Genomic DNA, 13,875 nt, shown 5'->3' on the forward strand with positions numbered 1-13,875 from the left:
AAAGGGACCAGACCTCGGGGAGGCTTAGTCCACCAGCAGAATACTGGTTTATGCAGGAATACAATGTAATTAAAGCCGTACAGCTTAGAAAGTAAGCTGTGAAATTGTTAGACGCATCTTGTCAATTTACCTGAGTTATATAAATCCCATCGTTACAACGGAATGGTTGAAGTGTTGATGCCGTTGCGCTAATCTAGACTAATTCATTTTGATCCCTTTGGGAGATCGTAGCTTACGTTTTCTTTCTGTTTACTTTCCGGATGTCATGGTCTGGACTTTAGCTTGTACCACATTGATAATTTGGTGTGGTTTGCCGTCGTTACTGGGATTTGCCACAGTTACTGAGATTTAGGTAATAATATTTTAGGTTTAATGTCAAACTTATTTTATTTTTTCGATATGCCGTGACATAGAGAATAACACAAACATTACATACACCTTATCTATATACTACACAACGGGCAGCGCACCGCAACCACAAATATCAGTCTGCTGATGGTGGCTTGACTGGCAATGTGGTTAGGGTTAGGGTTGGCCCCCATGTCGGCCATACCAGTTGCTCTATCACGTTCTGCTTGTGTGAGTCTCGGCATCTCTTAGATGCTTTTTATGGTATTGCACCCTTACCATGTGCTACATCGGTATTTATACGGCGGTCATTATCGAGAATTTTCAACAGGGCCCGAAACTCTGTTTTTCCGATTTTTCATGATGTCTTACACCAATTTCAATGAATCTCGTTAAAAAGTGACGTGTACACAGGGTGCTTATGTGCAAACGTATTCGCACAACGTTCAAACTTATTCAACTTATTTTTCCATAGAAAAATGGAAGTATTATTATAATAGGGTAGTTTATATACTACACAAAGGGCAGCGCACCACAACCTCAAACATTAGGCCTACACACCCAGTTAATACAAGACACCATCTATATACTACACAACGGCCAGCGCACCGCAACCACAAACATTAGGCCTACACACCCAGTTAATACAAGACACCATCTATATACTACACAACGGGCAGCGCACCACAACCTCAAACATTAGGCCTACACACCCAGTTAATACAAGACACCATCTATATACTACACAACGGGCAGCGCACCGCAACCACAAATATCAGGCCTATACACCCAGTTAATACAAGACACCATCTATATACTACACAACGGGCAGCGCACCACAACCACAAACATTAGGCCTATACATCCAGTTAATACAAGACACCATCTATATACTACACAACGGGCAGCGCACCGCAACCACAAACATTAGGCCTACACACCCAGTTAATACAAGACACCATCTATATACTACACAATGGGCAGCGCACCGCAACTACAAACATTAGGCCTACACACCCAGTTAATACAACACCACACTAATAAAAGCTAATAACCACAAAGATTAAGCCTAATTACGGGCTCTAAAAATGTCACCTAATATTTTGCTATCTTGCTCATACTTGTGAGAGATTTTAATTCTGGGCTAGTCATACTCTTAATAGATCATGATCCAAAGGGCAGCACTTTCGATCAAACAAGTCCGCTCAAACAAATTACTGTTATTGTGTTTTTCTGTTGTATGCCTCTGTCGATGTGGAGTTGTGGTCATAAAAGCAAACAGGTAGTTTCCAAGCACTACAACCCAACAGCGCAGAACGATGTACTATTAGAAAGCTGAAACAGAATTATGTCGGTGATAAATGTTCAGCGATCACCAGTGGAACTGTTTTTCTCCTCGACGTCGATATTGCGCACAGCATGGTCCGTGTCAAATTCATCTTGTATCTCCCCTATGGCCAGGGAAGATAACTCACTCGTCACATGTAATTCTCTCGAGGACAACGAGTCCACGATACCTGCGCCAAAACAGTCTCCTAAAATGTTGACAACAGTCCTGCAGCGAGTTCTGAAAAAGCAAGTACGCATTTTGGTCAATCGTGTACATTTATGTTATAGCTACACGTATGAGGGCTTAACGCAAAGTACTAGACAGGAAGTTTGATCGTGACATGTTCTTTTTTTTTGCATCATGTATGCGAGATGATTTTTCCAAACCATCGAGGTAAAATTATTACACTGTGTTAGAAATTGAACATGCTATCAGTGTTACAATCTAGTCTTGGCTTGGTGTCAAATCACTGTATCACTTTGAGATTTTGTGTTCTGCACATTTATGATTCATTTTACACTACTGGTGTTATTTATTTGATTGGTGTTTTACGCCGTACTCAAGACCTACCCACGTACGGCCGGAGAGGAAGCCAGCATGAGCTGGACTTGAGCTCACAGCGACCGCATTGGTGAGAGGCTCCTGGGTCATTACGCTGCGCTAGCGCGCTAACCAAATGAGCAACGGAGGCCCCCTCTACTGATATTAAAAACGTCTTGTAAAAAAGAAGATGCAATAAGCGTAACATTTCAAAGTGCTAGCAATCACATTTACAGCATTTAATTTGCTATTTCGATGTTAACATTTGCGATAAAAACATAGCCATGGAGATATTTCTAGGATATATGTATGGTGAAGAGATGTATGATGTACTCGGCTAACTGGGTATATCTGGGGAGGCAGATCTACCGTAGATTGACAGAAGCATTACTTATGGATAACAACTCCTGGGTTTATTGTATTGGTGACGTTTCGATGTAGGTTCTTACATCGTTATCAAACCATATGAACATACAGAAATACAAGTCAACATATATACATGAGTAAATAATAAGTAATGCCTCTGTCAATCTAGATCTACCCTATTTCTCAGTGGGTAGCTTCTTTTTGCGCACAGAGTAATTTTGGCCTTAGCTGTGTAGTCTGTAGTTCATTGCTGCCTTTGCGATGACGCTGCGTGGGCAAACTGGTGACGTATTACTAATTCATTCCAATATCAAAAGAGCAATGGTAACTTAAGCTTGGACCCCAGATCCCCATTACGTGGGAAAACGTACACATTTGAGGACTATACTCACAGGAGCCAATCTACGGCGAACAGCAAACTGATATTGTGTACGGGAAGTTGTAGAGCCGCTGGAACCATGGTCATATAGACTACATGTCCGCCGGGTACACAGCCGATGCCGACCGCTGTGGACATGGCGAGCAGACTGGCGGGAGAAAGAGTCAAATTGTCAGTCTATTTATCTAATTCGCCGGTTATTGTGCCATCTGCGTGTGGGCACATTTTGTGAGTGCGATGTGTGGGTAGTCTCAAGTAGTAACTTTTCCTCTTCTTTGGTGCACCAGCCAAATCTCCTAATTTAAAGCAGAGGAAGCGAGAGCTGGATTAGAACTTTCTACCCCATCCACACAGTTTATGACAGGATATATTGTTGGCACAGGCTAATACACTATAGTTTATTTTAGTCTTCGCTCCTCGTATCGGTAAACGACACAAATCAACTGGCTGGCTGTTTCACACTTAACGCAGTGTATGGGTGAGGTGAGATGTTATATTATACATAAACACCTTGCAATTTTAAGGAAGTGATCAATCTCAGCCCAAGTAAATCAACATAATATAGTCCAACAAATTAGGTTATAACCCCGCTTCTGCTTATCTGATCTTCTTGGTATTTGACGTACATATAATGTGCTAAATGTATGATATCCCTCTCTGTGCATTCAGGGTGAATTCCACTCCACTTTTGGAAATAACTGGCCAACCAGATTGGAATACAATTGGACCTTGTTAATAAGGAAACACACCTAGCCACGGGCACAAATAAAATGTGTCAAATCAGCTGAATGTACAACAATAGTGTAAAAACTAGATGTTGTACATTGCGTACGCGAAGCTTAACAATGAGTGTGCCATAGATTTGACTAAAATTCGACATTGACAACTAGGTTAAACGAACCAGACTGACTGGAAAGATGCTGAATTTCTCCCAAGAAACCACTCTGGTGCGGGGATATTCAACAGTGCTGGACTCACGGTTACTAGCATGTAGTTCCCTTACAGCCTGACTATTGCCCACTGCCACATTTTATGTCAGACCGTGCTGCTACGAGTATTTAGTGCCTATGTAGTGCATGTACAGCGTGGTTATTGTCCACTGACACATTCTATGTCAGACTGTGCTGCTACGAATATTTAGTGCCTATGTAGTTCCCTTACAGCGTGATTATTGTCCACTGACACATTCTATGTCAGACCGTGCTGCTACGAGTATTTAGTGCCTATGTAGTGCATGTACAGTGTGGTTATTGTCCACTGACACATTCTATGTCAGACTGTGCTGCTACGAGTATTTAGTGCCTATGTAGTTCCCTTACAGCGTGATTATTGTCCACTGACACATTCTATGTCAGACCTTGCTGTTACGAGTATTTAGTGCCTATGTAGTTCCCTTACAGCGTGATTATTGTCCACTGACACATTCTATGTCAGACTGTGCTGCTACGAGTATTTAGTGCCTATGTAGTTCCCTTACAGCGTGATTATTGTCCACTGACACATTCTATGTCAGACCGTGCTGCTACGAGTATTAAGTGCCTATGTAGTGCCTGTACAGCGTGACTATTGCCCACTGCCACATTCTATGTCAGACCGTGCTGCTACGAGTATTTAGTGCCTATGTAGTGCCTGTACAGCGTGGTTATTGTCCACTGACACAATCTATGTCAGACTGTGCTGCTACGAGTATTTAGTGCCTATGTAGCTCCCTTACAGCGTGATTATTGTCCACTGACACATTCTATGTCAGACTGTGCTGCTACGAGTATTTAGTGCCTATGTAGTTCCCTTACAGCGTGATTATTGTCCACTGACACATTCTATGTCAGACCTTGCTGTTACAAGTATTTAGTGCCTATGTAGTTCCCTTACAGCGTGATTATTGTCCACTGACACATTCTATGTCAGACTGTGCTGCTACGAGTATTTAGTGCCTATGTAGTTCCCTTACAGCGTGATTATTGTCCACTGACACATTCTATGTCAGGCTTTGCTGTTACAAGTATTTAGTGCCTATGTAGTTCCCTTACAGCGTGATTATTGTCCACTGACACATTCTATGTCAGACTGTGCTGCTACGAGTATTTAGTGCCTATGTAGTTCCCTTACAGCGTGATTATTCTCCACTGACACATTTTATGTCAGACTGTGCTGCTCCGAGTATTTAGTGCCTATGTAGTGCCTGTACAGCGTGGTTATTGTCCACTGACACATTCTATGTCAGACTGTGCTGCTACGAGTATTTAGTGCCTATGTAGTTCCCTTACAGCGTGACTATTGTCCACTGACACATTCTATGTCAGACCTTGCTGTTACAAGTATTTAGTGCCTATGTAGTTCCCTTACAGCGTGATTATTCTCCACTGACACATTCTATGTCAGACCTTGCTGTTACGAGTATTTAGTGCCTGTTCAATGTGATTTTTGTCCAGTGAGGTATTTTCAGTCATACCTTGCAGTTACTAGCTGGCCCACATTAAGGGTAATGCCCTCCAACTGGGCAATAAAGATGGTCATCATGGTGAAATACAGACAAATACCGTCCATGTTTATTGTGGCCCCGACAGAGGAGAGAAGCCGAGTCACCCGAGGATCGACCTGATTTTTTTCTTCTAGACACCGAATTGTCACTGGAAGGGTCACTCCGCTATAAATGGAAGAAAAGGAATGTATTTTTAAAAACTGTGTCTCTTTTATTGAAGGCAAACCTCTAATGAAGCTTCTAGGGAAAAAGCCACGTGTGGTAGCGTTCATTATTTACCTGTTTGTTCTGGACAAGTTGCTAAGCTTTCTTTCTTGAATATCTATTCCTGTAAACCTCTATCACTGGGTGAATCAATTGATCGATTAATCAGTCCTGACGGGAATCCGCTATTGGTGAGTTTGAAGACAACATTCAAATTCGTGGGGGAATTAATGTCGGCAAGCTACTGATGATCTTTCCCACGTTTGATTACAGGAATGCGCATTGGAAATCAAAAGGCCTGCAGCCAACAAAGAATTGCGGGAAAGGCCCCAGAAGATTTGTCCGCGACCTGCCTAGAGATTCTCCCCGTAATGTGGGAATTATTATCAATGTTCCAAGACTCTGGAAATATCACAGAGTACCATATAGAATTGTGTCCTAAAAAGACGAAATAGTTATTTACAATGTTGAATACTACCTGGATTCTGACCCGAATCCCAACAGCAGGGCAGGAATGACATTCTTGATAAAGGTGTAAGGATTTTTACGGACGATAACCAGATACAGCAAAGGGAGCAGAAGAAAACCATGGATAAAGAGGCCGACGATAACCACCAGGGTAAACACTAACAGACTCTGGAGACTCTCATTCAAGTTTGGAAGGCTGGCAAACGTGGCTGCGATCAGAAACCCTGTGCCCACCGGCGCATACCTACAGTCAAATATTTCATATACACATTCATGCAGAAAAGACTTCAGGTTAAAAATCAAACAGTGCTTTTTTTGATAAGCTAGAAGAGCAAAGCCATTCATATATGAAGTGATTAGTTAACTGCAAACACTGTTGAGTCTTGAAATCTGAATTCCGGCTTTTATCACATATGTACTCGTTTACATAAAATTCATGGAAGTACTCACCACATAAAAATTCCTACCAGATTGAAAACTATCAGGCGGACAGCAAGAAAGAAATCGTAGACAATTCTGGCTTGTGGGCCAATGTATGAAATAGTACTCCCGGTTACCATGGAAACAGCCACAAGACCAATCATGTTCACGCCGGAGACCTTTCTCACGACCAAAAGTGTTTCCTGACCTGTGCTTGAAAACCTTGTTTCATTTTTCGATTCTGTAAGGTGCAAAGCAACATCATAAATAAGAAATATACAGCCTAAGCATCTACATATACGTAGCTTATACTTGCATCGTTATGTATTTGTCTCAAACAAGATGAATAAGTTACAAGAAATACAGAATATTTCACTTATACGACGGCTGCATTATGGGAGGAAGAAACCGTGCAGAGCGAGCGGGGAAACCTACGAGCATCCGCAATATTCTAACAGACTTCCCTCGTACAGAAGAAGCCAGCCTGAACTGGACTTGAACTCACAGCTACCACATTTATCCTCCTGTCATTATACCGAGGTGACACGCTAAACACTCTGCCACTTCGGCCCTCTAATGATTACGTATTTATGCGTCGAAACAGATATTTGTACACCAGCCGTCCACCAATAAGGGCGTTCCAGGTCAATAATCGCGAGGCTATTTCCCAAAACGACAAATAGCTTAAACCACCGAAGACCTAAGAAAGTGTACAAACGAAAATTGGACGGAGTCATACGAAGAAAAGTGATCAACAGTTTCCAATGATGTTAGAAAGACGCAAGATATGTTCTAGACCACTGAGTGAAATCGGTATTCAAATCATGTACCATGCTAAAATATCAGTTGTTGATAACAAAACATGTATCTCACTTGCGCATTGATTGCAACTGTTCATATATCTAAAGTGGCGATCTTATTCAACACGATGGATATACTCCTCTATTCCGCTGTTAAGCGGAATTAGACACAATCATAAAGCTGAGCTCCAGAGATTCTGGACACTCTGTCCATATTTACTTATTTAATTATACTCATTGCAAAGCTTCAGTAAGTTGGAGTGAAGGCGTTTGACAGAATAACTTGACACACTTGTTTTTTTTTGCAGGAATAACTCGTTACATAACATGCAGGATCTAACGAATGCTGCAAGGCGAGATATGTACAGCACATGCCATTTGCAGGAGCGTTCGGCATATTGCTGACCAAGAAAGAATAATTTGCAATGTCGAAATTGAAAGCATCCCTCTTGTCGTAAAGTCTGCGCGAGCGGAAACTATTTTGGTATGTGTACAAATATAGGTCCAGATAAGATTTACCGTTTGGAGAATCTGAGGTTTCAAACAGCACTATAATCACCTAGGCAGAAAAAAACGGAGTAAAAGCGCTCGGGCTCTTCACTCGCACGAGGCATCGGCAAGCTAACGACGAAGTGAAAGATAAACTGGAAAGGCACAGGGAAATTAATAACACCGGGCGATTAAAGAGAATTACGGCTAATAATAAAAAAATATAGTATGTAAGGCAACAGAACAATGTGCACAGCATATATTAATTGCGAACGTCAACAATTTGGAATTCTTGGATTCTTTTGTATTAAATCCCGTGTTATTTAGACAATGGCTTCACCGACGGTTTTGAGCGAGTATGGTTATTTGGTGTGAGCAATATGGCAAATGCCCGGAATGCCACGGTCTTGAATAGATTCATTGAAATGAATCCGTAAGTTGTTGCGTCGGAGCTGAAGTGGGAATCATCTGGTGAGCTGATGTGAGGCGGAAAGTTGTCTGCTGCAAGGAACTTAAAAATTGCAGACAAAGTGACGTCCACAATGAAGCCAAAAATTCTTTATACACGCACACATAGTTACCATAACTGATTGCTGACAGCGAGGAATTGTAGATTTCCGCTTGCCTTTGGTGATTTTCGTTCCAAATCTCTGTCGTTGCCTTCTGTCAAAACAGAGAAATACTGTCAATGATTTTTTTTATTTCTTTGACAGGGTGTTTAACGCCATAGTCGGATATATTTCACTTGTACAACGACAGTCAGGTACACTGCGACTGAAATTTACCTGTGCATTGATATTAACCATATATTCCTAAATGTATTTCTGAACAATTATTTTCAGCATTTATATATTTTTATTATTTTATTATTCGTTATCTCAGTACAAAAAACAGGCATTGGATGGCCAAGCTACATTTAAGTGGAAATGTATATTACAATGGTGAAGAATCGCCTTAAAAATGCCTCGATACGGACCCAGATCACGATCACGACGAAACTGTGATGATGTGCTGCTTGGCCCAACACCAAGCTGTGCACAAAACATTCATTCAAAGTCTGTGTGTGTAAAGTTGCTAAATATATAGGCAGTTAGACATACATACGTACGGACTCACTCATACTGAAACACAGACGAATAAATGTTTGTAAAAGCATAATCTGCACCGCGGAGGCAACACCCTCCAGTTACCAGGAACTTACCGCTGTAAAACAGGCTTCAATAAGATTATCTGGTATGGCATTTCTAAAACAGAAAACGGACAATAAAAGCCTATTTACCAGGCCATCATTAATTTTGCTTGGAATTACAGCATTCTTTCATGCTAGAGATTTCTCAAGTCTAGAAGGTTTAGGGGTTTTGCTGACAGGGTCGTCGAATTTAGCAGGCAGATGCCTTGATATCGATTAATAATGATTGGCGAACCTCGGGTGGTCTGGCTGTCGAATGGAGGAACAAAGGTTGGTCAATTCCTGGAGCGCACGGCGGAATACTCAATCATATACGCAAAGAGGCAACTGTAGGATTCCAGCGATGCATTGAGCATGCAAATCTAAATATTCTTATCAGTTTTCAAGAGTCGACTTTCATACTTTTAAAGCGTTCACAAAGTATATGATAGTGGTTGAGTTTTCAGTAATATATAACGCTGTATTCTGTACCCATTTACTGAACATTAAACTGATAAACACTAATTATCCGCCTCTAACTTAAATTTACGAAATGGCTACATGCTATATAGGGTAGACAGCAAGAACACGCGAACCCATTTGTATGTAAGATGTATTAGCTAATACGCGACAAGACACCACTAGATAATATATTAATACCAGGATAGATAAACCGAAACAGATCTGAACTTCGGCAGAATATAAACTGATGTGAATTAGATAACATTTGTTATTAGCAAAACCCTGACTGACAAAGCAGTGTCTAGAATGTGTTAATCAGCCAACACAATCTAGAAAACAGTGCTAGTGTGAATTACTGGCTTCTGTCGAAAGGTGACGGTAAGAACTGTACTCAGAAATAATTACGCATGGGATTTTACTAGGCAGAAACTTACCTAAATAGATCCATGAAAGCGTACAGTGGTGATCCTGTAGGATTAGGCATCCCATTTGTCTTTGCATCCGACGATACAGTTTGTCCTGGCTTTATCACAACGCAGAGCAAAACGCCCAGTAACGAGGCGATGACAAAGGTGACAAGATAATAGACGAGGGCACGGAGACTGATCTTACCGGATGACCGGATATCAAAATCGGCAGTGGCGGTTAACAGACTCGACACGACAACTGGGATCATCACCATCTTCATCATTTGTAGGAAAAGCACGCCGGGAAACTTGAAGTACGTGATCTCTTTTTGACTCAACTTCTTCCCGGCGATCTTCAACGTCACACCGACGATTACTCCAGAAAACACACCCGCCATTAGTAAAAGAGATGTCAGATTGGTCTTAAGAAGTTGTTTCAAGTTACATTTGGAGCACCGTACCCTTGTGGGCCCTACCACCTCCTTTATCATGCAAGCATTGTGAGCATCAGCGCTATCGTCAGTCATCGTAATGTCAAACATTCAGATGAGTTAAGCGTGAAGAGCAACGCTTGCCTAGAAGTGGACAAGTGACAGATTAGTCCACAGGCCTTGTACGTCTCTAAATTGCGTTGTCAACAGACAGATTGCGTGTCAGGCCGACAAAAACTTCATTATTTTTTTTTGCACATGCGCATTGTGACTTATACACATATATTATCTGACATACAGCATTATCAACTTATCTTAGGTACAAAAATTATAAATGAATTAAGGTTTAATTAAGGTAAAAATGTAAAAATTTTGTCTGTTTTCACCTTGCCAACGTGTACATAATTATCTGTGACCTGGACAGAATAATATACCACACAAAGATCATCCCGGCTAAGATGTTAACTCATAAACTCAGATATTTTATGGTCAGGATTTCGTACCACACACTCTTTTGTCTCGCATTGTTATGTGATTGTAAATACATTTCATTACTATTCCCTGACGTGGATGTAAACAGCTCTCATACTTGATTCATCGTAAGCTGGGTTTTCTAACAAATCAATCATTGAATTTGTACTAACTGATCAGGCAACAACTTAACACTGTTTCATGTACGCTCTCGCGTGATCCAGACTGCTAAGTTTGGGAATTAGGAAAATTGCTTTCATTCGTTCTAAATGTGTTACCCTCAGTCACAGTGTATACCCTCGGCAAATGCACCGCTCAGTTATCCTACGCCGGGATGTCTCCTAGGTTAATTCCGCTGACACTACACTACAGGTACGCTAGGACACTGGGCTGGAAAACGGGAACTACATTTGATTAATTTATTTGATTATTATATTACGCCGCACTCAAGTATATTTCATTTGAACGACTGCAGCTAGTACAACATGGTGGGAGGAAACCGAACAGTGCACCGGGGAAAAGCCACAAGCATACGCAGGTTACTGGCTGACCGTCTCATGTACAGCCAGAGCAGAAGCCAGCATGAGCTGGACTAGAACTCACAGCGACCGCATTGGTGGGAGGCTCCTGAATCCTTGCCACGGAGGCCCCAGGAATTTTACATCTGTTTACTTTTTGCACAGCGTTACATGTAAAGAACTTATAGTCCGGACTGATTATTACATTTTACGTGGTTTATACCAATAAATGCGGAATCGACAAGAAAAGACATTGTTCTATGAATAAACGTCGATAACTTTACTAGATTGAGGGAGCGTTAGCCTATTCCTGTAAGTGCCATCAAAGTTAAATTTCTTCCGAACTGAACAGCCCTGGTCAGCGACAAAGGGCAGCACAACATAAGTATGTGCCGAAAAGGACATCCGTAGACTCTCCGCCAGGCAATATAGACTTTCCAGGTCAATTCCCAAAACGACGTTTAACACAGATCACTGACGGACTGAGAAAGCATATTAAGTACGAAATGAGGACGGAACCCTGCAAAGAGAAGCAGTCAACAGTTTTCAATTCTGCTGAACGACTTAAGGCATGTTCTACCCGAAATAGTAAAATCAGGATTCAAATAGTGTACCAGGCTAGTGTATAAAATACGTATCTCAGATGTAGCTTGACTGCAACTGTTCATGTATCCAGCGGCTGTACAGACATCTCATGTTGGCTTCCTCTCACTTTGAAAGTGAATAAGTAGACAATGTAGATTACAGAAACCTGCGGATGGTCGTGGGTTTCCATCTGGCTCTACCCGGTTTGCTTTCAACTATGTATGTGGACTACACTTGGGTAGCAGGTACAAAGCCAGTCATAAAAATAAATAAGTAAATAAAATAAAAAATAGATCAATTATCCAAAATTTCAATTACTATATCTGCAGATATATTGGTATTCACTTTAGTGTACGATGTTTACAGTCAGGTTTACAGAATCTAGGCGTTAGCTTGAGCTAATAAGACGAAACACGGTAAAATCGAAGAATGAACACAGCGATTTATTAGCCCGAGAACAGAGTTTTTCTTCTTGGGAACTCGAAATGAGTTCCAGTTACAATGACATCAAATCTGCTGAGCCATGTGCTCCGACCATTGGTCTTAAATGCGAACTGCAGATAGTCCGTGGATGCCTGTTGTACATTTCAGCGAAAGTTCTGGGTAAGGACTTTGCGAGTGTTAATATTGATTCATTGTGACAATTGAACAGTAACAACTTAGTGCTGCGCGGAGCGCCTTTGTGCCAGTAGCACAACATATGGTACCGTGTCATTGCTATACAGATTTCTCTAATGATTTAATTGTTTGTAACTGTTTATTTGTAAAATGGCATGAACTTTTTTCTAGTGCTTGGAAAATTTTAATTCCCCGTTTTATACCGAACAATCTGGTGCAGTTGTAACTTATTTTCACCATTTGCGAACGCTCCACCTCACTGATTGGTTTGATGGAAAAATCCAGATTAGCATCTACTTGCATTAGAGGGCTTGTTGATTTTTTTGCGTTCCGTAATCATGTGCGTATTTTGCGTTGGGATTGCATGTTTTCATAACGCAGATGTTTTGGGTGTAGAACAGAGTTGCTCCAGGGGACCAGTTCCATGACGCCCGGGGTAACCCACGAAAACACTGCTTAAAATCCGACATATGGAAAATCGCTATTCAGAAATTTGTCTGTCTTGTGGCTTTGTTACATAATTCAATATTGTCAGGATTTCCTTTGAGTTTCATACCATACAATGTTGGCACCGCGAATAAAATTACGTTATTAATATTTAGACGCTCTATGTAGATGATCAGCATATACGAGTAATAAAAGTGGTCAGAAGATGCGCTAAAGTAGTGGACAGATTACGGCACTAAGACGTAGGTCCTACAAGGTAAGGCACATGCAACAGCTGAACTGAAGATATTTTAAAGAGGTGAAGTTTACATGGACGAAACTGGACAAAGTTTAGGTATTGTGGTGTGTAAGTTGTATGTTACATTTTCTCTTTATTAATAAGTATGATCTAAAAATGAGCTCATAAATGTATGCGAAAGCATTATGTTTTTGTAACTTCTACCGATTTAACTTAACACGTGTATGCCATAATGAAGCTTCACTGAGGGATATGTTTTCGTTTTCTGTAAGTTTGATATGTTGCTATTTTATGAAACGTCTAAGTCGATGTATTTTTGTTATTGCAGTTTTACGAAGTTCTCTGCTATATATCTACATGGCCATTTGTGCATTGAACCCAATGCCAATATTTTGACTGCTATACTTGTGCCTCGTTAGGATATAATAAAACAGACTTCTGAAAACAAAAACTTAATGATACACACTGACAACATGTTCTAGCCACAATAAGACTGAAATATTGCCAATGTGGCGTAAAACCATATTCATTCATTTTTATGATACAGTTCAATGACATTTAAATATCCACGAAGGTTTGTCAAATGGCAAATCGTTTTCCGGGACACAGTCGGGAATATTGTCTCATGGAGAATAAAACTGCTCGTTACAATTCGAATTCCGAAATTCTTGTTTTCTTTTCGAGACATATTGTGCATTAAATAC

At 40.9% G+C, this 13,875-nt stretch overlaps 1 protein-coding gene across 1 annotated transcript; it reads right to left on the reverse strand.

The window, feature by feature from the left end:
* Positions 1-1,713: 1,713 nt before the first annotated feature.
* On the reverse strand, positions 1,714-10,390 carry LOC135478293 (excitatory amino acid transporter 3-like). The gene is made up of 5 exons (XM_064758567.1): positions 9,891-10,390; positions 6,128-6,361; positions 5,416-5,610; positions 2,977-3,111; positions 1,714-1,915 (listed from the first exon to the last, which is right to left on the reverse strand). The coding sequence occupies exons 1-5, from the start codon at positions 10,388-10,390 to the stop codon at positions 1,714-1,716; spliced, it is 1,266 nt and encodes a 421-aa protein (XP_064614637.1).
* Positions 10,391-13,875: the final 3,485 nt, after the last annotated feature.

This window comes from Liolophura sinensis, chromosome 11, assembly GCF_032854445.1.
Source record: "Liolophura sinensis isolate JHLJ2023 chromosome 11, CUHK_Ljap_v2, whole genome shotgun sequence".
Classification (NCBI taxonomy): domain Eukaryota; kingdom Metazoa; phylum Mollusca; class Polyplacophora; order Chitonida; family Chitonidae; genus Liolophura; species Liolophura sinensis.

Bases quoted from the DNA above. Each gene is read 5' to 3' on its own strand.
- LOC135478293 (XM_064758567.1), bottom strand. From the start codon at position 10,390: ATGACTGACGATAGCGCTGATGCTCACAATGCTTGCATGATAAAGGAG. The intron at 6,362-9,890 runs GTAAGTTTCTGC...ATTTGACTGTAG, and splicing joins GCTTTCATGGATCTATTTAG to GTATGCGCCGGTGGGCACAG. The intron at 5,611-6,127 runs GTAGTATTCAAC...TTCCATTTATAG, and splicing joins GGATTCGGGTCAGAATCCAG to CGGAGTGACCCTTCCAGTGA.